This window comes from Tamandua tetradactyla, chromosome 2, assembly GCF_023851605.1.
Source record: "Tamandua tetradactyla isolate mTamTet1 chromosome 2, mTamTet1.pri, whole genome shotgun sequence".
NCBI classification, from domain to species: Eukaryota; Metazoa; Chordata; class Mammalia; order Pilosa; family Myrmecophagidae; genus Tamandua; species Tamandua tetradactyla.
This window is the reverse complement of record NC_135328.1, coordinates 151,157,054-151,183,912: the sequence shown is the minus strand read 5'-3', so window position 1 is coordinate 151,183,912 and position 26,859 is coordinate 151,157,054. Positions and strand designations below refer to the sequence as shown.

The window sequence follows — 26,859 nt, the reverse complement described above, 5'->3', positions numbered from 1 at the left end:
AATAGAGAACAAAAACTATACGTACCATACCCCTTACCCCTCGCTTTCATTTACCATTATTTCAAACTGAATTTATTTTAACATTTGTTCCCCCTATTATTTATTTTTATTCCATATGTTCTGCTCTTCTGTTGATATAGTAGCTAAAAGGAGCACCAGACATAAGGTTTTCACATTCAGAGTCTCACTGTGAAAGCTATATCATTGTTCAATCATCATCAAGAAACATGGCTACTCGAACACAGCACTACATTTTCAGGCAATTCCCTCCAGCCTCTCCACTACATCTTGAACAACAAGGTGATATCTACTTACTGCGTAAGAATAACCTCCAGGATAACCTCTTGACTCTGTTTGGAATGTCTCAGCCATTGACACTTTGTCTCATTTTACTCTTCCCCCTTTTGTTTGAGAAGGTTCTCTCAATCTCTTGATGTTAATTCTCAGCTCATTCTAGGGTTTTTTCTCAGTCCTTTGATGCTGAGTTTCAGCTCATTCCAGGATCTTTGTCCCACATTGCCAGGAAGGTCCACACCCCTGGGAGTCATGTCCCATGCAGAGAGGGGGAGGGTGGTGAGACTGCTTATCATATTGGCTGGAGAGAGAGGCCACATCTGAGCAACAAAAGAGGATCTCTTGGGGGTGACTCTTAGGCCTAAATTTTAAGTAGACTTGACCTATCTTTTGTGGTGTTAAGTTTCATGTGAACAAACCCCAAGACTGGGGGCTCAGCCTATAGCTTTGGTTGTCCACACTGCTTGTGAGAATATCAAGAATTCAACTTGGGGAAGTTGAATTTCTCCCCATTCTCACCATTCCCCGAAGGGGGCCTACAAAAACTTTTCCAGTCACTGATCAAATCATTCTGGGATTCATTGGGGGGTCACTCTGGACAAACCAACAAAATCTCTTGTGCTACCTGAGATTCCAAGTACTTATGACATTCAATCAAACTATCTACATGAGTTATATTAGGAAATGCGCTAGTCAAAATCTAAATTTTGTAACAAACATTTTTTGCTTTAATCTCACACATAAGGTGACATTTTGAAGTATTAGTTATCATCTATTTTAAGCACCCTGCAATAATGACAATCCTTTGTTCTTCCTCATGCAAAAACATTTTTAAAATTTGTACATTGTACATTTCACTATTGTTATACACTCTAGGCATTCCCAGATTATACCATCTCGATTTTTAACATCTATCTTTCTTTCTGATTTCATTTATGTCCCCTGCACTCCTCCCTCTATCATTCTCACATGCAGCTTCATTCAGTGTTTTAACATAATTACTTTACAGTTAGGTAGTATTGTGCTGTCCATTTCTGAGTTTTTGTATCCAGTCCTGTTGCACAGTCCGTAACCCTTCAGCTCCAATTACCCACTACCTTACCCTATTTCTATCTCCTAATGGTCTCTGTTACCAATGATATATTCCAAGTTTATTCACTAATGTTGGTTCATATCAGTGAGACCATACAGTATTTGTCCTTTAGTTTTTGGCTAGTCTCACTCAGCATAATGTTCTCAAGGTCCATCCATGTTGTTACATACTTCATAAGTTTATTCTGTCTTAGAGCTGCATAATATTCCATCGTATGTATATACCACAGTTTGTTTAGTCACTCGTCTGTTGAAGGACATTTTGGCTGTTTCCATCTCCTTGCAATTGTAAATAATGCTGCTATAAACACTGGTATGCAAATGTCTGTTTGTGTCTTTGCCCTTAAGTCCTCTGAGTAGATACCTAGCAATGGTATTGCTGGGTCATATGGCAATTCTATATTCATCTTTTTGAGAAACCGCCAAACTGCCTTCCACAGTGGTTGCACCATTTGACATTCCCACCAACAGTGGATAAGTGTGTCTCTTTCTCCACATTCTCTCCAGCACTTGTCATTTTCTGTTTTGTTGATAATGGCCATTCTGGTGGGTGTGAGATGATATCTCATTGTGGTTTTGATTTACATTTCTCTAATGGCCAGAGACATTGAGCATCTCTTCATGTGCCTTCTGGCCATTTGTTTTTCCTCTTCTGAGAAGTGTCTGTTCAAGTCTTTTTCCCATTTTGTAATTGGATTGGCTGTCTTTTTGTTGTTGAGTTGAACAATCTCTTTATAAATTCTGGATATTAGACCTTTATCTGATATATCGTGTCCAAATAATATCTCCCATTGTGTAGGCTATCTTTTTACTTTCTTGATGAAGTTCTTTGATGTGCAAAAGTGTTCAATTTTGAGGAGTTCCCATTTATTTATTTATTTATTCAGTGCTCTTCTTTTAGGTGTAAGGTCGATAAAACCGCCTCCAACTATAAGATTCATAAGATATCTCCCTACAATTTCCTCTGTTTTATGGTCTTAGATCTAATGTTTAGATCTTTGATCCATTTTGAGTTAACTTTTGTATAGGGTGTGAGATACAGGTCCTTTTTCATTCTTTTGCATATGGATATCCAGTTCTCTAGAAACCATTTATTGAAGAGACAGTTCTGTCCCAGGTGAGTTGGCGTGACTGCCTTATCAAAGATCAAATGTCCATAGATAAGAGGGTCTATATCTGAGCACTCTATTCGATTCCATTGGTGCTGTTTTGACCACTGTGGCTTCATAATATGCCTTAAAGTCATGCATCATGAGACCTCCAGCTTCATTTTTTTACCTCAAGATACTTTTAGCAATTTGGGGCACCCTGCCCTTCCAGATAAACTTGTTTATTGTTTATTGGTTTTTCTCTTTCTGAAAAATAAGTTGTTGGGATTTTGATTGGTATAGCATTGTATCTGTAAATCAATTTAGGTAGAATTGACATCTTAACTATATATAGTCTTCCAATCCATGAACATGGTATTCCCTTCCATCTATTCAGGTCTTCTGTGATTTCTTTTAACAATTTCTTGTAGTTTTCTTTGTATAGGTCTTTTGTCTCTTTAGGTAAATTTATTCCTAGGTATTTTATTCTTTTAGTTGCAATTGTAAATGGAATTCGTTTCTTGATTTCCCCCTCAGCTTGTTCATTGCTAGTGTATAGAAACACTACAGATTTTTGAGTGTTGATCTTGTAACCTGCCACTTTGCTGTGCTCGTTTATTAGCTCTAATAGTTTTGCTGTGGATTTTTCCAGGTTTTCGACGTATAGAATCATATCATCTGCAAACAGTGATAGTTTTACTTCTTCCTTTCCAATTTTGATGCCTTGCATTTCTTTTTCTTGTCTAAATGCTCTGGCTAGAACTTCCAACACGATGTTGAATAACAGTGGTGATATTGGACATCCTTGTCTTTTTCCTGATCTTAGGGGGAAAGTTTTCACATTTTCCCCATTGAGGATGATATTAGCTGCAAGTTTTTCCTATATTCCCTTTATCATTTTAAGGAAGTTCCCTTGTATTCCTATCCTTTGAAGTGTTTTCAACAGGAAAGGATGTTTAATCTTGTCAAATGCCTTCCCTGCATCAATTGAGATGATCATGTGATTTTTCTGCTTTGATTTGTTGATATGGTGTATTACATTAATTGATTTTCTTATGTTGAACCATCCTTGCATACCTGGGATGAATCCTACTTGGTCATGATGTATAATTCTTTCAATGTGTTGTTGGATTCGATTTCCTAGAATTTTGTTGAGTATTTTGCATGTATATGCATTAGAGAGATTGGCCTGCAGTTTTCTTTTTTTGCAATATCTTTGCCTGGTTTTGGTATGAGGGTGATGTTGGCTTTATAGAATGAATTAGGTAGCTTTCCCTCCACTTCGATTTTTTTGAAGAGTTTGAGTAGGGTTGGTACTAATTCTTTCTGGAATGTTTGGTAGAATTCACATGTGAAGCCGTCTGGTCCTGGACTTTTCTTTTTGGGAAGCTTTTGAATGACTGATTCAATTTCTTTACTTGTGATTGGTTTGTTGAGGTCATCTATTTCTTCTTGAGTGAAAGTTGGTTGTTCATGCCTTTCTAGGAACTTGTTCATTTCATCTACATTGTTGTATTTATTAGCATAAAGTTGTTCATAGTATCCTGTTATTACCTCCTTTATTTCTGTGAGGTCAGTGGTTATGTCTCCTCTTCCATTTCTGATCTTATTTATTTGCATCCTCTCTCTTCTTCTTTTTGTCAATCTTGATAAGGGCCCATCAATCTTATTGAATTTCTCATAGAACCAACTTCTGGTCTTATTGATTTTCTCTATTGTTTTCATGTTTTCAATTTCATTTATTTCTGCTCTAATCTTTGTTATTTCTTTCCTTTTGCTTGCTTTGAGGTTAGTTTGCTGTTCTTTCTCCAGTTCTTCCAAGTGGACAGTTAATTCCCGAATTTTTGCCCTTTCTTCTTTCTTGATATAGGCATTTAGGGCAATAAATTTCCCTCTTAGCACTGCCTTTGCTGCGTCCCATAAGTTTTGATATGTTGTGTCTTCATTTTCATTCGTCTCGAGATATTTACTGATTTTTCTTGTAATTTCTTCCTTGACCCACTCGTTGTTTAATAGTGTGTAGTTGAGCCTCCACGTATTTGTGAATTTTCTGGCACTCTGCCTATGAATGATTTCCAACTTCATTCCTTTATGATCTGAGAAAGTGCTGTGTATTATTTCAATCTTTTTAAATTTGTTAAGACTTGCTTTGTGACCCAGCATATGGTCTATCTTTGAGAATGATCCATGAGCAGTTGAGAAAAAGGTGTATCCTGCTGTTGTGGGGTGTAATGTCCTATAAATGTCTGTTAAGTCTAGCTCATTTATTGTAATATTCAAATTCTCTGTTTCTTTATTGATCCTCTGTCTAGATATTCTATCCATTGATGAGAGTGGCGAATTGAAGTCTCCAACTATTATGGTAGATGTGTTTATTTCCCTTTTCAGTATTTGCAGTGTATGCCTCATGTATTTTGGGGCATTCTGGTTCAGTGCATAAATATTTATGATTGTTATGTCTTCTTGTTGGATTGTTCCTTTTATTAGTAGATAGTATCCTTCTTTGTCTCTTTTAACTGTTTTACATTTGAAATCTAATTTGTTGGATATTAGTATAGCTACTCCTGCTCTTTTCTGGTTGTTATTTACATGAAATATCTTTTCCAAACTTTTCACTTTCAACCTATGTTTATCTTTGGGTCTAAGATGTGTTTCCTGTAGACAGCATATAGAAGGATCCTGTTTTTTAATCCATTCTGCCAGTCTATGTCTTTTGATTGGGGAGTTCAGTCCATTAACATTAGTGTTATTACTGTTTGGGTAGTACTTTCCTCTACGATTCTGCCTTTTGTATTTTATATATCATATCTAATTTTCCTTCTTTCTACACTCTTTTCCACACCTCTGTCTTCTGTCTTTTCGTATCTGACTCTAGTGCTCCCTTTAGTATTTCTTGCAGAGCTGGTCTCTTGGTCAGAAATTCTCTCAGTGACTTTATGTCTGAGAATGTTTTAATTTCTCCCTCATTTTTGAAGGACAATTTTGCTGGATATAGAATTCTTGGTTGGCAGTTTTTCTCTTTTAGTAATTTAAATATATCATCCCACTGTCTTCTAGCTTCCATGGTTTCTGCTGAGAAATCTACACATAGTCTTATTGGGTTTCCCTTGTATGTGACAGATTGTTTTTCTCTTGCTGCTTTCAAGATCCTCTCTTTCTCTTTGATCTCTGACATTCTAACTAGTAAGTGTCTTGGAGAACGCCTGTTTGGGTCTATTCTCTTTGGGGTGCGCTGCACTTCTTGGATCTGTAATTTTAGGTCTTTCATAAGAGTTGGGAAATTTTCAGTGATAATTTCTTCCATTAGTTTTTCTCCTCCTTTTCCCTTCTCTTTTTTTTTTTTTTTTTATTAATTAAAAAAAGAATTAACAAAACAATTAGAAATCATTCCAATCTACATGTACAATCAGTAATTCTTAATAACATCACATAGTTGCATATTCATCATTTCTTAGTACATTTGCATCGATTTAGAAAAAGAAATAAAAAGACAACAGAATAAGAATTAAAACAATAATAGAAAGAAAAAAAAACAAAAAAAACAAAAACAAAAAACCTATACCTCACATGCAGCTTCATTCAGTGTTTTAACATAATTGCATTACAATTGGGTAGTATTGTGCTGTCCATTTCTGAGTTTTTATATCCAGTCCCGTTGTACAGTCTGTATCCCTTCATCTCCAATTATCCCTTCTCTCTTTTTTTTTTTTTTTTTAATTAACGGAAAAAAAGAAATTAACCCAACATTTAGAGATTATACCATTCTACACATGCAATCATTAATTCTTAACATCATCACATAGATGCATGATCATCATTTCTTAGTACATTTGCATTGGTTTAGAAGAACTAGCAACATAACCGAAAAAGATATAGAATGTCAATATAGAGAAAAAAATAAAAGTAATAATAGTAAAATCAAAACAAAACAACACAAAACAAAACAAAAACCTATAGCTCAGATGCAGCTTCATTCAGTGTTTTAACATGATTACTTTACAATTAGGTATTATTGTGCTGTCCATTTTTGAGTTTTTGTATCTAGTCCTGTTGCACAGTCTGTATCCCTTCAGCTTCAATTACCCATTGTCTTACCCTGTTTCTAACTCCTGCTGAACTCTGTTACCAATGACATATTTCAAGTTTATTCTCGAATGTCCGTTCACATCAGTGGGACCATACAGTATTTGTCCTTTAGTTTTTGGCTGGATTCACTCAGCATAATATTCTCTAGGTCCATCCATGTTATTACATGGTTCATAAGTTTATCTTGTCTTAAGGCTGCATAATATTCCATCGTATGTATATACCACAGTTTGTTTGGCCACTCTTCTGTTGATGGAGATTTTGGCTGTTTCCATCTCTTTGCAATTGTAAATAATGCTGCTATAAACATTGGTGTGCAAATGTCCGTTTGTGTCTTTGCCCTTAAGTCCTTTGAGTAGATACCTAGCAATGGTATTGCTGGGTCGTATGGCAGTTCTATATTCAGCTTTTTGAGGAGCCGCCAAACTGCCTTCCACAGTGGTTGCACCCTTTGACATTCCCACCAACAGTGGATAAGTGTGCCTCTTTCTCCGCATCCTCTCCAGCACTTGTCATTTTCTGTTTTGTTGATAATGGCCATTCTGGTGGGTGTGAGATGATATCTCATTGTGGTTTTGATTTGCATTTCTCTAATGGCCAGGGACATTGAGCATCTCTTCATGTGCCTCTTGGCCATCCGTATTTCCTCTTCTGAGAGGTGTCTGTTCAAGTCTTTTTCCCATTTTGTAATTGGGTTGGCTGTCTTTTTGTTGTTGAGATGAACAATCTCTTTATAAATTCTGGATACTAGACCTTTATCTGATATATCATTTCCAAATATTGTCTCCCATTGTGAAGGCTGTCTTTCTACTTTCTTGATGAAGTTCTTTGATGCACAAAAGTGTTTAATTTTGAGGAGTTCCCATTTATTTATTTCCTTCTTCAGTGCTCTTGCTTTAGGTTTAAGGTCCATAAAACCGCCTCCAGTTGTAAGATCCATAAGATATCTCCCAACATTTTCCTCTAACTGTTTTATGGTCTTAGACCTAATGTTTAGATCTTTGATCCATTTTGAGTTAACTTTTGTATAGGGTGTGAGAGATGGGTCTTCTTTCATTCTTTTGCATATGGATATCCAGTTCTCTAGGCACCATTTATTGAAGAGACTGCTCTGTCCCAGGTGAGTTGGCTTGACTGCCTTATCAAAGATCAAATGTCCATAGATGAGAGGGTCTATATCTGAGCACTCTATTCGATTCCATTGGTCGATATATCTATCTTTATGCCAATACCATGCTGTTTTGACCACTGTGGCTTCATAATATGCCTTAAAGTCAGGCAGCGCGAGACCTCCAGCTTCGTTTTTTTTCCTCAAGATGTTTTTAGCAATTCGGGGCACCCTGCCCTTCCAGATAAATTTGCTTATTGGTTTTTCTATTTCTGAAAAAGAAGTTGTTGGGATTTTGATTGGTATTGCATTGAATCTGTAAATCAATTTAGGTAGGATTGACATCTTAACTATATTTAGTCTTCCAATCCATGAACACGGTATGCCCTTCCATCTATTTAGGTCTTCTGTGATTTCTTTTAGCAGTTTTTTGTAGTTTTATTTATATAGGTTTTTTGTCTCTTTAGTTAAATTTATTCCTAGGTATTTTATTCTTTTAGTTGCAATTGTAAATGGGATTCGTTTCTTGATTTCCCCCTCAGCTTGTTCATTACTAGTGTATAGAAATGCTACAGATTTTTGAATGTTGATCTTGTAACCTGCTACTTTGCTGTACTCATTTATTAGCTCTAGTAGTTTTGTTGTGGATTTTTGCGGGTTTTCGACGTATAGTATCATATCGTCTGCAAACAGTGACAGTTTTACTTCTTCCTTTCCAATTTTGATGCCTTGTATTTCTTTTTCTTGTCTAATTGCTCTGGCTAGAACCTCCAACACAATGTTGAATAATAGTGGTGATAGTGGACATCCTTGTCTTGTTCCTGATCTTAGGGGGAAAGTTTTCAATTTTTCCCCATTGAGGATGATATTAGCTGTGGGTTTTTCATATATTCCCTCTATCATTTTAAGGAAGTTCCCTTGTATTCCTATCTTTTGAAGTGTTTTCAACAGGAAAGGATGTTGAATCTTGTCGAATGCCTTCTCTGCATCAATTGAGATGATCATGTGATTTTTCTGCTTTGATTTGTTGATATGGTGTATTACATTAATTGATTTTCTTATGTTGAACCATCCTTGCATACCTGGGATGAATCCTACTTGGTCATGATGTATAATTCTTTTAATGTGCTGTTGGATACGATTTGCTAGAATTTTATTGAGGATTTTTGCATCTGTATTCATTAGAGAGATTGGTCTGTAGTTTTCTTTTTTTGTAATATCTTTGCCTGGTTTTGGTATGAGGGTGATGTTGGCTTCATAGAATGAATTAGGTAGTTTTCCCTCCACTTCGATTTTTTTGAAGAGTTTGAAGAGAATTGGTACTAATTCTTTCTGGAACGTTTGGTAGAATTCACATGTGAAGCCATCTGGTCCTGGACTTTTCTTTTTAGGAAGCTTTTGAATGACTAATTCAATTTCTTTACTTGTGATTGGTTTGTTGAGGTCATCTATGTCTTCTTGAGTCAAAGTTGGTTGTTCATGTCTTTCCAGGAACCCGTCCATTTCCTCTAAATTGTTGTATTTATTAGCGTAAAGTTGTTCATAGTATCCTGTTATTACCTCCTTTATTTCTGTGAGGTCAGTAGTTATGTCTCCTCTTCCATTTCTGATCTTATTTATTTGCATCCTCTCTCTTCTTCTTTTTGTCAATCTTGCTAAGGGCCCATCAATCTTATTGATTTTCTCATAGAACCAACTTCTGGCCTTATTGATTTTCTCTATTGTTTTCATGTTTTCAATTTCATTCATTTGTGCTCTAATCTTTGTTATTTCTTTCCTTTTGCTTGCTTTGGGGTTAGCTTGCTGTTCTTTCTCCAGTTCTTCCAAATGGATAGTTAATTCCTGAATTTTTGCCTTTTCTTCTTTTCTGATATAGGCATTTAGGGCAATAAATTTCCCTCTTAGCACTGCCTTTGCTGCGTCCCATAAGTTTTGATATGTTGTGTTTTCATTTTCATTCGCCTCGAGGTATTTACTAATTTCCCTTGCAATTTCTTCTTTGACCCAGTCGTTGTTTAGGAGTGTGTTGTTGAGCCTCCACGTATTTGTGAATTTTCTGGCACTCTGCCTATTATTGATTTCCAACATCATTCCTTTATGGTCCGAGAAAGTGTTGTGTAAGATTTCAATCTTTTTAAATTTGTTAAGACTTGCTTTGTGACCCAGTATATGGTCTATCTTTGAGAAAGATCCATGAGCACTTGAGAAAAAGGTGTATCCCGCTGTTGTGGGATGTAATGTCCTATAAATGTCTATTAAGTCTAGTTCATTTATAGTAATATTCAGATTCTCTATTTCTTTGTTGATCCTCTGTCTAGATGTTCTGTCCCTTGATGAGAGTGGTGAGTTGAAGTCTCCAACTATTATGGTATATGAGTCTATTTCCCTTTTCAATGTTTGCAGTATATTCCTCACGTATTTTAGGGCATTCTGATTCGGTGCGTAAATATTTATGATTGTTATGTCTTCTTGTTTAATTGTTCCTTTTATTAGTATATAGTGTCCTTCTTTGTCTCTTTTAACTGTTTTACATTTGAAGTCTAATTTGTTGGATATTAGTATAGCCACTCCTGCTCTTTTCTGCTTGTTATTTGCATGAAATATCTTTTCCCAACCTTTCACTTTCAACCTATGTTTATCTTTGGGTCTAAGATGTGTTTCCTGTAGACAGCATATAGAAGGATCCTGTTTTTTAATCCATTCTGCCAATCTATGTCTTTTGATTGGGGAATTCAGTCCATTGACATTTAGTGTTATTACTGTTTGGATAATATTTTCCTCTAACATTTTGCCTTTTGTATTATATATATCATATCTGATTTTCCTTCTTTCTACACTCTTTTCCATATCTCTCTCTTCTGTCTTTTTGTATCTGACTCTAGTGCTCCCTTTAGTATTTCTTGCAGAGCTGGTCTCTTGGTCACAAATTCTTTCAGTGACTTTTTGTCTGAGAATGTTTTAATTTCTCCCTCATTTTTGAAGGATAATTTTGCTGGATATAGGAGTCTTGGTTGGCAGTTTTTCTCTTTTAGTATTTTAAATATATCATCCCACTGTCTTCTAGCTTCCCTGGTTTCTGCTGAGAAATCTACACAAAATCTTATTGGGTTTCCCTTGTATGTAATGGATTGTTTTTCTCTTGCTGCTTTCAAGATCTTCTCTTTCTCTTTGACCTCTGACATTCTAACTAGTAAGTGTCTTGGAGAACGCCTATTTGGGTCTAATCTCTTTGGGGTGCGCTGCACTTCTTGGATCTGTAATTTTAGGTCTTTCATAAGAGTTGGGAAATTTCCAGAGATAATTTCTTCCATTAGTTTTTCTCCTCCTTTTCCCTTCTCTTCTCCTTCTGGGACACCCACAACACGTATATTTGTGCGGTTCATATTGTCCTTCAGTTCCCTGATACCCTGTTCAAATTTTTCCATTCTTTTCCCGATAGTTTCTGTTTCTTTTTGGAATTCAGATGTTCCATCCTCCAAATCACTAATTCTATCTTCTGTCTCTTTAAATCTATCATTGTAGCTATCCATTATTTTTTCTATGTTTGCTACTTTATCCTTCACTTCCATAAGTTCTGCGATTTGTTTTTTCAGTTTTTCTATTTCTTCTTTATGTTCAGCCCATGTCCTCTTCATGTCCTCCCTCAATTTATCGATTTCATTTTTGAAGAGGTTTTCCATTTCTGTTCGTATATTCAGCATTAGTTGTCTCAGCTCTTGTGTCTCATTTGAGCTATTGGTTTGTTCCTTTGACTGAGCCATATTCTCAATCTTTTGAGCGTGGACAGTTATCTTCTGCTGCTGGCGTCTGGGCATTTATTCAGATTTCTCTTGGTGTTGGACCCAGCAAGGTTGTAATATTTTTCTGTGAAATCTCTGGGTTCTGTTTTTCTTATCCTGCCCAGTAGGTGGCGCTCGTGGCACCCGTTTGTCTGTGGGTCCCACCAGGAAAAGGTGCTGTGGGACCTTAAACTTTGGAAAACTCTCGCCGTCCTGGGGGTTCACTAGCCGAAACGGCTTGAGCCGGCCCGGGGTCCGAACGCAGGGAGGGTTGCTGGTCGCCGCAGCCAGGGAAAGAGCCCGTCCGAATTTCCTAGTCGACCCTGGGCAACAAGCGTGGCGGGAGGGCGCCAGCGGCAGCGGCCCGCCCGAGAGAGTGCACGTTCCCCGGGAGTCACGGGTTTGGAAGGGGCCTCCCCCACCCGTCACCGTTCTCCGCGGCCTGGGGGTTTCCGATCCAATTCTCTCAGTTGGTCCGGGGGCTGCGCGTGGTGTGGGCGCCAGCCGTCTTTGTTTCAGGGGACCGCCTCTCCAATTCTCCCAGCCAGCCCGGGAAGGGGGAAGGGAGTAACTCCGGCCGCTTGCCACCCCGCCCGGTAAGGCCCGCGCGCCTTGGCGATCTCACCCGAGCTGCTTCTCTCAGCCAGCCAGCCGCTCCAGGATGGGGTACGCTGTCTTTTTTATCTCTGTTGTGGCTTTGGGCGCTTTCTGTATCGTTTCTACTCCCCTAGTAGGTGTCCTGGAGAAGAAACTAAGATCCGCGCGTCTTACTAAGCCGCCATCTTCCAGGAAGTCCCTCCCTTCTCTTCTCCTTCCGGGACACCCACAACACATATATTTGTGCGCTTCATATTATCACTCAATTCCCTGAGCCCCTGCTCATATATTTCCATTCTTTTCCCTATAGTTTCTGTTTCTTTTTGGATTTCAGATGTTCCATCCTCCAGTTCACTAATTCTAACCTCTGTCTCTTGAAATCTACCATTGTAGGTTCCCATTGTTTTTTTCATCTCTTTTGCTGTATTTTTCATTCCCATAAGTTCTGTGATTTGTTTTTTCAGACTTTCCATTTCTTCTTTTTCTTCATTCCTTGCCTTCTTCATGTCCTCCCTCAATTCATTGATTTGGTTTTTGATGAGGTTTTCCATTTCTGTTCGTATATTCAGAATTAGTTGTCTCAGCTCCTGTATCTCATTTGAACTATTAGTTTCTTCCTTTGACTGGGCCATATCTTCAATTTTCCTGGTGTGATTTGTTATTTTTTGCTGGTGTCTGGACATTTAATTACCTTAATCAGTTTATTCTGGAGATTGCTTTCACTTATCTTACCTAGGGTTTTCTTGCTAGATGAGTTTTTTGTCTATCTGTTCATTGACCTTCAGTTCAGGTTTTTCTGGGCCTCTAACTTAAGTTTTGTTTTACAGAGGGTAATTTTTCAGTTCTTGTTTTCTTGTTTCTTGTCCTGCTTGTAAGGTGCCTTTTCCCTCTCCATCCTTAGGAGGGTCTACATAGGTATTACAGACTCCAGCCGGGTTTTCCCGGACCAAACTGGCCTCCTTTCGGGGTGAAGGAATCACCTGCGTCAGTTTTCCCTGAGTGTGAGACCCAGCAGGTTGAAAGACTTTCCTGTGAAGTCTCTGGGCTCTGTTTTTCTTATCCTGCCCAGTATGTGGCACTTGTCTGTCTGTGGGTCCCCCCAGCAAAAGATGTTGTGGCTCCTTTAACTTTGGAAGGCTCTCCCTGCTGGGGGCGTGGTGGAGACAGAGGAAAGGTTGTAGGCTGGTTTTAATGGTTTCAAATTGTGAGGCCCTGGGGTCTGAATTCCTTGAGAGACGGATTCCACCTGAGTTGCATTTCACCTCTCCCGTGGGGAAGGTCCAGGCGGGAGACAACCCTGAAAACAGCCTTTTTCTGTGTATGCTTGGGGCCGTTGCAGCCTGTGTAATCCCGCCGCTGCATCCAGAGGCAGCCAAGCCTCCATAGAAACAGCCACAGAAGGCTCTGTTTCATCCTCTTTCCTCTCTTTCGGTTAGCCCAATAGGCTACCTGCGCCTTCACCAGTTTCGCCTGAGCTGGGGGCCTATTTTTAGTAGTCAGAATTTGTTTATTAATGCCAGTATTGGTGTTTGGTTGGACTCAGTCTCTGCTACTATTAGAGTTTCTTTCCTTTCCCTCCGGGAAGCCGCCTGTGGGGGAGGGGCGTCGGGCTCTGGCCGCTGCAGCTTGGGGAACTACGCGCGGCTTGGGGAACTCACTGTTCTGGAGACTCGCAGCCAGTCCAGCTGGTTCAGAGTGGGGTACGCTGTGTGTCCAGTCACTGTTGTGGCTCCAGGAGCTGTTCTGTACTGTTTCTGGTTATTTAGTAGTTGCTCTGGAGGATGAACTAAAACGCGTGCATATTACTAAGCCGCCATCTTCTCTCCAGCCACATGTACTCTTTTCCTTCTCTTGATTTAGAATTTTTCCCAGATATACTCACTTAATAAATTTATTATTTGTTGCCCACAAGCAGTGTACCAAGCTCTGCAGATAAAAAGATAATCCTTGTTCTTGAGGAATTCACAATCAAATAGAGAGAGACAAGCATGCAAGCAGATGACTGAAACAAAGTGTGGCCAGGGTTCCCACAGAAGTAGCAAGGCAGTAGGCCTCTCAGAGAAAATAAAACTCAATCCCAGAAGTCACATTATTATTCCCATCATTGATATGTTCCTGTAATGAAACTAATCCCAAAAAACATGCATGACTGCCTATCTGCTCTTAAGTGAGGAAAATCCCATTACATGAAGAATCAGGACATTTCTTGACTAACAGCATGACATCAGTAGTATTTGTAGGAAATTATATTCTAGAAGAAACACATTCCCAAGTAATTGTTTTCTGAGACAATCTTTCTGGAACATAATCAGTTTGGATAATATACATGCTCACCTGCTGAAGACTCTTCCAATGAAAAACTCATCTTTACTGAATAACACAATCTTCACCTTGCTACACAGTAAAAGGAGGTCTATAATTCTAAGAAACCATCACTCTTCAAACAGTCAAAAAAATTCCCTTCTTGGATTTTCAGTAGATAAGCATACATCTATATCATTTCAATAAATACTACTGTCAACAGGAGAAAGGCCTGAAACAGAGGTAGTGGAAAAAAGATTTTTTTTGGTGACAAATGCTTTTTTCATTTAGGAAAAGCTGGTTTGCTTTTTGTGCTGGTAGTTCTTACTTGTTTAGTTTTATGAAAGGTGCTTTTAGGGGACATGTTTTAACCATCTGACTAAAACCATCAGCATATTTAACAAATGTAAAGCTATTTATTAGAGATTAAGAATTATCCGACTATATGTTTGCAGTCTATAGAATATAAACTATACCATTTTACTGAAAATCTTTAACAATTAAAACACACAATGTGAGGATGGCAAACTAATCTAGAAGTCTAGACACAAACATTTATAACAAAATTCAATTCATCCCGGGCTTAATTTATATAACTGAATAAATTTATAACTTCAAAAATTTGAATGAATGCATTTTTAAGAAATAGTTTGTTAAATGCTATATAACACAAAACCGATTTTACATATTAACTGTGGGTGCAATAAGTGATCTTCCATTTTGTTTCTGTTTTTTTATTTCAGTTGTGAAACCATACTAGAGTTGGCATCTGCAATTTGGCTATGTTCTAAGGCCAGAAATATAATCAAGATGTTGCAAAAGTTTCATCATTGGCGTTGGGGGGGGTGGGAGGGCAAAGAGTTATTTTGCTTGTTGTGGAGGAAGGGGAGGGAAGATGAGGTAACTAAGCAAAGGATAAGGATGAGTAAAATGTCATTTTTCCAGGAAATGGAAAAAAGATCAAGCTCTTTGAAGTTTCTCTTCATGAGTCCTTTTCATAAGCTCACAATTCCTTATCTGAAATACTTGTAGTCAGGAAAGTTTTTAAATTCATAATTTTTAAACTTTTAGAAAAAGCAATACAAGGCATATCTATTAATTACATAACACTCGCAGCAGGGTATGGGGCAACACCCATAAAAAGGCATATAAATATTTCTGCAGCTGAAGTAGATGTGAAAATGACAATAAACAGGCTCACATCATTTCAGGTAAGTTCCTAACACTGAATTAGTGATAAAGAAACTTGGAATTTTCAGAGCCCTTAGTTTTCTTAATCATGGAGAAAGGCCTGTGGATCCATACTTACACAAATTCTAAGAAAATAAAGAAAAATTGAAGGAGAACAGTAGAATCTTGGATTTGAATTCATCTCTCCTCTGTATGAACCATATGAATTTAGGCAAGTTGTTTAATCTCTCTATTCACCTCATTTTCCTTATCTTTAAAATGAGACTGATGATATCTACCTATTAGTCTGGTGTGAAAGCCACATGAGGTACATTAGTTAGAGGGCACCTGATATGACGTCTTGCAATTGGCAGCAGGACGACCTACCATTCAGGTTTGCCTATAACTTTTCCATTTTTCGCATGTACCAGGAAACTCAGATAACTGGTCTCCCTAACTGGCAGGCTTTAAACTAACGGTAATTATTCTAATATTAAGAATAGAAATTAATTAAAAGGAAAAATGCAAAGTAGAGAAAACACATAAAATATTTCCAATGCTGAAATATTCAGACCACTGTCTAGGAATAATAATCACCTCTTTTAGGGTAGGCAGAATTTTAAAACAGCACACACACCAGAATGCACACACCCTGTATAATCCCCTCCTTTAGAGTGCAGGTGGATCTAACCTAATCAGGAGCGCTCTTTTTCAGAAATGAGAAAAAGACAGATTCAAAGCTACAGCAGTACTCTCCTACTGACCTTAAAGAAACTACTGCCCTGCTGTGGAGAAGATAATAAGGGAGGAAATAGCAGGTGACAACTCAGAGCTGAGGACATTAGACCCACAACCAGAAAGAACTGAACGCGGTCAACGGTCTGTGAAGATTTCAAGCTTCAGACTGGAGCACACCAGCCAACACCATGTTTCCCAGCATTGTGAGACCCACAGCTGCTCCAAACCAGGGCTTCTATTTCTACAGAACTGTGAGATAAAAAATGGGTTTTATTTTAAGCCACTAAAACAATTTGTTACACAGCAACAGAAAACAAATACATCTTTTAAGAGGGTATCCATTTCAAAATTGCAGAAAAATGCATGTTTCTCCATTGTAGTAGGTATGGAAGCATTACAAAACATTATAATTCCTTGCACAAAATTATGATTTTCTTTTTTAAAGAGGAAAATTTCAAATTCAAAAGAAGCCTCTTAGTAAATTTCAAGTCAGGCCAGAAAAAATAAATCTCACAGCATGCTTTGCCTCAGAATTTAAAACTTTCATACATTGTTGGTGGGAGTGTAAAATGGTACAGCTACCTTGGAAAACTACTTAGCAGTTTCTACTAAACCTAAACATATGTCTACTCCAGTTCGGAAATTCTACTTCTAGATATATACCTAAGAAAAATGAGTATATAAGTCCTCAAAAAGACATGAATGTGAATATTGATAACAGGTTTAGTCATAAAAGCCAAAAACTGGAAGCAATCCAAATGCCCATCAACAAAATGGATAAATTGTGGTATCTTCCTTCAATGAAAAACTAAGACCAATTAACAAGAACAAGCTATTAGTAAACAAAACAGGGGTGAATTTCATAGATAGTATATTGAGTGAAAGAAGCCACATATAAAGGAATATTTAATGAATCATTCTATTTACATGAAGTTTAAGCATGGGCACAACTTTATCTGTGGCAACAGAAATCAATAGGGGTTACTTCACAATGGACATAGCGCCAGATACCATAAAGGGTCCTGGAAATATTCTATATGTTCATTTGCTGGGAGGTTATAAAGATGACTGTGTATGTAAATTACCGGCGAGATAAACACTTAAGATTAATGCATTTTACTGTTATGCTATAGTTCAAAAATATTCTTGTTTCTTTACCATAGCTATTCCATAACCATCTAATGACTTTTTTAAAAATGTTATTGTAGTAACATGTATACAAACTCAAAATTCTCCCATTTTAATCATTTTCAAGTATAGCAATTCAGTGGTAATTAGTAATTACATTCACAATATTGTGCTAATATCACCATCATCCACTACCAAAACTTTCATCACTCCAAACAAAAAACTCTATCAATTAAGCATTAACTCCCCATTCCTTCCCCCAGCTCCAGGCCCCTAAAAATCTGGAATATACTTTGCATCTATGGATTTGCATATTCTAGGTACAAATTTCTCATAAGAAAATACGCAAATGAGCTAGTGAACAATGAAACATGAATACTGTCTAACTGGTCACCACAAATTACCATTAGTGTTTTAAACACAATTATAAATCGTCTTTTAAACACAGTACCTAACAGGTAGGCATTGCTCAGTAAATGCTGACTGAATAAATTTCACAAATAATGCCACTGTTAATGTTTTAGAAGCCCAGAGAACTCCCTCTCTACATATATATATAGCAATAATTTCTTCAATATAACATACCCAATAGATGTGCAGAAATATGGCTCTTATCGAATTAATTACTGCCTTCACCTCTGTCCAATTAATTACTTTGTTCACCTCCAAGTACAAGAAATACAAACCAGGCATTAAACCATCATCAAAGAAATGTAGATGCTAAACGTCCAAGGTGAAGCAGCACAATTTTCATTTTTTACAGTTAGACTTGTATTGAGGCATTAAGTTCTATTGTGGAGACAGGGTGAACAGACTCAGAGCATAACAGTTAGTTAAGATCATCTCATCGAACCCTATCTCCTCTCTGGTTAGAAAGTCTCCCTGACCTCCTTAACTGGCTGGATATCCCACCACTGCTTCAACACTGCCAGAGAAGCAAAGGCAGCTCATGGGTTAGGGAAAGGAGAGGCTAGGAATGCAGGGAGCACCTGACACACTCAGAGGAGCACCAATAACCGCATCTACCGAAAAACATTCCAACTGCAACACAGAAGAATGAATGAATAGTTCTGAAGTTTCACTCAGCAGCAAGTCTAAGAAACCGAAGTCAAGTAAGCTTTTAGTCCACAGGAGCTCAAAAATACCACTAGAAGTGACCAAACCAAAAGGAAAACAAAACCACAGGCTTACCTCACTATTGTGACCACGCAAGTTGAAGTTTATTCTCTGTGGAGTATTTCTATCCCTGCGGCAGTGGCTCGAGGTAAAGGTGACCCCGACAACACCACGTCCATTGCCAGTGGCCAGCCAGCCTTCCTCGTAGTACCGCCTTCTGCACACAGGCTTCTCCTTCTCACTCTTAGGAACGCGACCCTTCCAGGAGAGGCAGAGGATGTTTGAATCGCTGCAAAGCACAGGCCCATGTTCCACTGCTGCATACATACTTTTTTCTGATGAACTGTTTCACTCAAAAAGTAACACTTAATACCAAGAAATTTAAAGTTGTTTATTTCATGGATTTTACTTCTTTATTTCAGTTTTGTGGTTGGCTTGTGTTGCTTTGTTTTGTTTTCCTTGAATTAAGACTGACCTGTCCTAAGTAGAAGGTCAGTATTTTATAAAGATCCACCAAAATGCATAGTGAAAAAATTCCTCTATAAAAGATGATGGCAGTCTGCTAAGAAAAGGTAATGTTTAAATAAAAAATGTTGGGTCCATTTTATTTTCAAGTTCTTAGAGGAAGAGTGCACTGAACCTTTGGAGAAAAAGCATCATTAATTAAGTTGTAATCAAGAAACAGATTTTCTTCTTTTTGCTCAACTTGGTTATTCTCATTCAGCCTGAGATTCCAGTTTAGTGTAATATGTTTCCAGAGACAAAGAGTTGCAAATACATAGATTTCAAGTAACTTAAGGCTTTAAGAATTCCTCTAGCTGGAATTTTCTCTTCCAAAGTTCAGAGGCAGAAACAGAATATAAACAATCATCTTTCTTCGGAAGCCACCCTATAGCGTGTTTTCTGAACTAGACAAATCTCTGCTGCTAAAGCTGAAAAAGATTGCATAAAGGGAAAAAAAGGCACACAAACCGTGCAAACAGACCAGAGTTTGTGCGGACAGAAGTCCAAATTTTAGGAAGAAGAAGAGACTCTTTGCCCACTGTTCAGAACCAAATCATTCCCTGGGTTCTAGAGTTTCTGCAACTCAAAGCAAGGCCCGTGTTAAAGGCCAGTCGTCGTGTCCTCTGGGAATTCTGTGCTCAAACTGACTGCTCCTCCACAGGCTAGCTTACTTCTCAGGGCCATAGAGGTATCGGAAGAAAGCCCCTTCACTTATGAAAACCACAGATGTTCTAAAGCTTTTCAAGTAGTCAGAATGTTTGCCTAAGTCCATCTGTTAACAAAACAAAACCACGCTTTGGGATTTTATTTCTTTTTCTTCTGTTTCCTTCTTCCCTATCCTGGTTACTTTTCCCCTTTTCTGCTCCTAAAAATAATGTATTTTTCCATTCGGATGAAATAAACTAATCTCAAAATTAAGTCCATAAAGTAATCTTCCTTTCATATAAATGTCTTCTTGGATTTAACAAGGAAGATAATCCCTTAAAACAAGAAAACAGACAAGAGTCAGAATCTTCCTCCACTGCTCCCCTAAAGATTATGTGTTTTGATGATGGGCATTTTCCCACTCACATTCAGAGACTGTTTCCAAACGCCATATGTATAGTCCAAGAAAAAGGAAACTTTGCTTAGATCTTCCTTGATATTTATTTTGTAATAATTGGTTTCAATTGCTACTTTAGGATATTCTGTTATAGATGCAGGAAAGCAAAAGAAAAATAAATTAAAGTTTTCAAATACAGTTAACTAAAAAGGCAAAGGAATTAATTCATGTTCAAACTTGTCCCATCATACCTGAACTTGCTTTCCTCCAGTCATAACCACACTGTAATAGTTTCTTTTCAGTTCAGAATTTTAAATCTATCCAAATCATCACACCCACAGAAAAACAAAATGCAAAAAACACTGTATGATCCCACCTGCAATGCTTGAAATCGTACTTCTCCACAGTCACCCTCTTGCTTAGTTCCTTCTTTAAAACTTGAGAGGTATTTTGGAGGCCTGAACTGTGCAAATCTTTTTTTTCTTTTTGCAAACTTTCTTTACCCGTGAAGACCATATGGAAAATTGGCCATTAGTGATGTATTTTTTCTCCCCAGGCTCCTGAGTCCAGTGGTATCAAGTTGTTCCATCTGATTCTTAAACTAATTTCCATCAGTTGTAAATCTCTCAAGTGTGCACAAGAATGAGCCTGTCTTCTTGTGTAAATGTGTGCATACAGAAAGAAATTTCAAATATACATATACACACACTCTTCAACTGGCCCCCGAAGCATCAGCCTTCCCAGTCAATTCAGGAACCATCTAATTAATCACAGCTTGGAGGCCCGGACTCTTGCAAATCTGTGAAACAAAAAAGTACATACAATAAAAGAGCCTAAAAAGAACAAAGGATAAACAGTCAACAGAATAATCACTATAACTGAAATTAAAGACCCATCTTTATACTTATATACTTATAATGGAGCTATTGATTGCCCTGACTGATAAAATTCAAATACTAAAAGGATTCCCCAAACCAATTTATAGAGAATAACATAAAGAGCTTGCATACAATTATAAACCCATGTACTAAATTTGGCAGGGGCTAGACATGCAATAAACTCAGTTCTCCTGCACTGTTCTGTCCCAAGACTCTGGGGCCAGAATGTGTGACTTCAGCACACCCCCCTTCTCCCCCTCCCCAGAGGACAGGATCATTATTTAGGCAGGCATCCTTAAAAAGCAGGCTTAGTCATGTTATTTGAAATGATTTTGTCACTATCACTAAAATATATTTCCTGAAGATACAAAGTGGCAGGGGTTTTTCAAACTCCCTGGTAGGTGTCTTTCACACAGCAAATATATCTGTCTTCTTGGCTTTAAGTTACAGACCAGCGGGAAATAACACAGTCTATCTCCAGCAAACCCTCCTTCCTGCTGTCTCAGTCCAGGCCCACATCACCTACCACTACAAATACTATAAGACTCTGCCTTTAACTTCCCCACACTTACCCCACCCTCCAGAGAGTCTAGCTAAAAATGCAGGTGACCCAGTACTACCCCACAGCACATCTGATTCCAGCTAGGGTAAGGCCCAAGTATCTGCATTTCTAACCAACTCCCAAGAGATGACAATACTGCCAGTTCTGGGACCCAATATTGAGAGCCACTTAGCCTGAGGAATCAAGTTCCAGCAAGGCCCTTTATGATCAGGTTTCAAGCTGACTTCCCAGGTCTTTGTGCCATAGCATCAATGTCCAGACTGTGTTACCACAATTACCTCTGACCACTCTTCATCCCCCAAAGCGCTGTGCTATCCTAGTCTTCTACATTTTCATTCCTACTTCTCCCTCCACCAGAAAGGACCCTCTACTCCTGCTTTAACATCCAACTAATTCTAAGACTTCTAGTCTACTAAGATGGCAGCATTCGATGCTGCAGGGTGACATTCCCTTCAAGAATTTTTCAAGTAGCAAAACTTAGTACATCCGTTTTCCTCAAGACTCCAGAAAACAGTTAAAGAGTTGTAGTAACTAAGCAAGAGGCAAATCAAGACATAAATTACAGCTTTAAAAGCGTTAAGAAAAGCTCATGTATCCTTGCTGGCCCTTTCCCCAACCACTCACCAGTGCAGCACTGAGCAAGACTACACTCACACTGTGGGTCCCTGGTACTTTTCTAGAGGAAGCAGAGCAAACCCTATGCACGTGCTGTGGTGCCTGAATGTTAATGCCAATACACTGGTGGCAGGCAGAAAGAATGAGCCAGGAAACTCATCTCTGGATTATCTTCTGAGAACTTATCCTACAGAAAGAAGCAGATGTAGACAGCTAAAAAAGTGTAAGAACAAAAGTGAAGCAGCCTGAGTCAAAGGACTACCTGCTTTAAGAAATACAACTGAGCATCAGGAGTAGGGAGAAGTTTATTTCATAGAGTAAAGGAGGCACTGGAATTCCAGTAAATGGAGGAATCTTTAAGGTCACAAGCAAGAAAAATCACAAAAGACAGAGAGGACACTCCACTTCATTTTCATCCCAGGATGATCTTCTTGATAAGAGAGCTAAATTCTGAAGGAGAATACCAACCAACACTGAGCAAACTTGTAAACAGTGTGAAAAGTATCTTTTACCTTGGTTTGTTTTTATTAGGTCCTGGCAGTCAAGGAAATCCCTTTGTTATCACTACCTCAATAGGAACCTAGGGAACAAAAAGCTCGAGGTACTAAACTGTAGAATGAACCCTTTAAAATATTAAAATGTACTGTATGCAACAGAAGATTACAAGACAAGGAAAGAAGAAATGATGGCCCATCCAAAGGAAGAGGATGAAAATTACAGGAAACATCAGTGAGGAGGAACAGACTTTGGACATATCAGACAAAGACTTCTAAAAAATGATCCTCAATATGCCCAAGGAGATAAAGGAAACATGGAGGAAGAACTAAAGGATATCAGGGAAATGATGAAAGAACAATATGACAAAAAAAGTTAAGATTTAAGAAAACAAAATGGCAAAATGACAGAACAAAGTCCTGCATTATGAGTAGTTATTTTAAATATAAATGGAGGAGTAATCCGGGAAGATGGCAGAGTAGGGTGGGTCGAGTTGACCCCTGCTCCAAGGGAACAGCTAGAGAAGTGCTGGGAAGGTGACTGGGACAGGAATTCTAGGGTTTAAGTGACTTGGGAGGATCTTACATCACATAGGGAAGCCTGGGTTGCAAAAGCTGAAGAACTGAGACACAGAGAACCGTAAACTATGCAGCTTCTGCAAACAGCCTAATGTACCCCTTTCCAACAGCTGCCTGGTGCCCTCAGGAGTGCATGGACATACATCAGCATCTGGACCCCTCAAATGCATGAATGTGCACATGCGCAGACCCACTACACTCCCCAGCTCTGGGCAAGTGCTGAACTGTGCACCTACGTCACACCTGTCATCAGCACACACAAAAGAAACCCCACCCTGCTACCTGAGCTCTGCACACTTGCACACCAGGGCCCCGTTCCCCCAGACCAATGCACTCCAGGGCCCTGCCCCACAGACTTGCCCACACACACAGCCACATCCTCCCTGCCGGGCATGCAGCTGTACACTGAACACTTGACCCCTGCACCCTAACCCCCTGACCTGCACATGTGCACACCCTTGACCCACACGGTGGCACAAGCGTCATGCTCCCATGTGCACATGTGTGCTACATAATTCCCACCCTGTACATGCGGGCATGCTTGCTCCAACCCCCTGCACCTATAAACCCACGCCTGGGTCCCACCCACGCAAAAGCACCCATGCCTGACATACATCCTGCAAACTCCTAACCTGTGCCCCGCCCTGACACACTTGCATGTCTGCATCTCAATCCACCCAAACTCTTCCTCTGTGCCCCGACCTCGGTTCCCCATATCCTACACCCGGACACCCATGCTCCATGCACCCACTTAGATCCAGCTTGCGCACCAGCCTCAGTGCATCAACACAGCCCCTCCCAGGGGCCTCTCACTGTGCCCCACTTATGGGTCCCTCACGCTGCACCTTGCTCCTGCACTCCATGGCCTGGCTGGAATTAACCCCACCAACACAGCCCCCACACCACAACACCACACCCCGCACTGCATGTGCACAGGCATAAGTGTAACATCACCGACTCATGTCTATACCCGCGACACAACCCATCACCACAATGCTGTGTCCTGCCTGACACCCTGCATCCTGTTCTACATCCGTCCTGCAAATACAAAGCTTTAGAATAATGAAGTAAATTAATTTCCAAAGCGATCCTATCAAGATATTCACATGCCTCAAAGACAACAGGTGATCACTAAGATAACAAGATGCAGACAGGTATACCCGAACCTAATGACCAAATTAAAACAACAGAAGAGACACAGACTCTGGAACAACTAATCAAGAATGTTCATATGACTGCTAAATGAAATCAATGGATGGCTAATGACATAAAGGAGAGCAAGACACTAGATGAGCATAAAGAGGAACTTGAAAGAATAGAAAAAAAGCAGATATCACAGAGATTAAAGACGCTGTAGACCAAATCAAAAATAACTAAAGAAACAAAACAAACAAATTTAGAGAGGCAAAAGAAAGAATAAGCGAACTAGAGAACAGGACAGCTTATTTGAAACACACAAAAGAACAAATGACAAAAAATATGGAAAAATTTGAATTGAAGACAAAGACTTCCAGCCCAGAATTCTGTCCCCAGTCAAACCATCATTCAAAACTGAGGGGGAGATTAAAAATTTCACAGACAAAGTTTGAGAGAATATGTCTACAAGAGACCAGCTCTATAAGTAGTACTAAAGGGAGTTCTGCCAGCTGGGAAAAAAAGGACAGAAAAGGGAGGTCTGGAGGAGGGCACAGAATTGAAGAGTATCAGTAAGGGTAACCTAAAGAATGAAAAGAATAAGAGGGAAAAAAACATATAGATCTGACAAATAAAATCCAAAAGATAAGACTGTGGATTCAAGAAACGCCTTTACAGTATTAACTTTGAATATTAACAGGCTAAATTTACCAATTAAAACATACACATAAGCAGAATGGATTAAGAAATATAATTCATCTATATACCGCTTATAAGAGACTCATCTGAGACACAAGGATACAAATAGATTGAAAGTGAAAGGACAGAAAAAGATGTTCCACACAACCTGTAACCAAAACAAAGCAGCAGTAGCTATACTAATATCAGGTAAAACAGACTTTAAATGTAAAGACATCATAAGAGACAAAGAAGGACACTATATAATAGTAAAAGGGAAAATTCACCAAGAAGAAATAACAATCATAAATGTCTATGCTCCCAAACAAGGAGCTCCAAAGAACATGAGACAAACACTGGCAAAACTGAATAGAGTGATAGACATTTTAACAATAATTGGAGACTTCAATACATGACTCTCCTCTATAAACAGAATGAGACAGAGGATCAACAAGGGAACAGAGAACTTAAACTATCTGATACAGGCATCAGACCTAACAGACATATAAGTCATTACACCCCAAAACACAAGGATATACATTCTTCTCTCATGCTCACAGAACATTCTCAAGGACAGATCATACGTAGTTGGGTCACAAAACAGGTATTTATGAATTCGAAAACATTGAACTTATGCAAAGCACTTTCTCTGATTACAATGGAATAAAGCTGGAAATCAATAATCAACCAAGAACAAGAACTTCCACAAATATATGGAGAATAAATCACATCCTCTTAAACAATAAGTGGGTCAACAAAGAAATTACTACAGAAATCAGTAGCTACCTGGAAAACCAATGAAAATGAGAATGCAACATATCAGAATTTATAGGAAGCGGTAAAGACTGTGCTGAGAGGGAAACTGATTGCTCTAAATGCCTATATTAAAAAAGAAGAAGATCCAAACCTCCCCCTAACTCTTGTCCCTCCCCTCATTGTGCACCACTGGTATTGCTGAAGTACTGTTGATGCTTTCTTGTTAAACATAGCCCAAATACCCCTAAAGAGTAGGAGAAAGCTCAAAAGAGATGGTGGGGTTATACGGAGAAGGTTGGGTTTAACAAATGAGTATGAGTGCTGAATCATTATGCTGATATTATTTTTAGCCTCCAATACCTGAGGGCAGCTAGATATAAAAACATAAAATTATGGAATTGCAACCCATAGCAAACTCTGAAATCTTTTCTACAAACAATTGTTGCAATGCACTTTGAAACGTATGGTTTTTATGTATATATGTTACTTAAAGAGAAGGAAGAGTATAACAAAGAAGATAGGATTTAACAAATGAATCTGACTATTGAATCATTATATTGATATTTCTCTTGTTCTCTAGTGTCTTGGAGTAGATAAAAGAAAAAACAAAAAATTGTGGAACTATAACCCACACCAAACTTTAAAACCTGTTCTATAAGTACCTGCTAAAATGTACTTGGAAATTTATTGCTTTTTTTTGGTATCTATGTTATATTTCACACTAAAAAATAAACAAAAAAAAATTTAAAAACAGAGCAAAAAGGAGGACTTAACAGCTCACCTGGTGGAACTTGAGAAAGAACAGCAAACTAACCTCAAAGCAAAGAGAAGAGAAATAATAAAGATTAAAGCAGAGTGAAATGAATGGGAAAACCTAAGGACAGCAGAAAGAATCAATAAAACCAAAAGTTAGTTCTTTGAGAAAATCAATAGCAGCTAGAAACATTCACAAAGAAAAAAAGAGAGAGGATGCAAATAAAATCAGAAATGAAAGGTGGAGGGGTCGTTACCACAGACCCTGATGAAATAAAAGAAATCATAAGAGGATACTACAAACAACTATATGCCATCAAACTAGACAATACAAATTTCTGGAAACACACAAACAAGGATGAGGAGA

General features: G+C 38.5%; 1 protein-coding gene across 7 annotated transcripts in view; it reads right to left on the bottom strand.

Moving 5' to 3' along the window:
* TULP4 (TUB like protein 4) overlaps window positions 1-26,859 on the bottom strand; it is a 422,942-nt gene that overhangs the window by 290,310 nt on the left and 105,773 nt on the right. For 6 of the 7 annotated variants that reach the window (XM_077149362.1, XM_077149360.1, XM_077149357.1 and 3 more), the window contains one exon: window positions 18,573-20,842. In XM_077149362.1, coding sequence (XP_077005477.1) covers window positions 18,573-18,824 — 252 coding nt within the window. In that variant the 5' untranslated portion in view covers window positions 18,825-20,842. The remainder of the gene's footprint in view (window positions 1-18,572; window positions 20,843-26,859) is intronic. The other variant, XM_077149363.1, reaches the window with a different exon arrangement.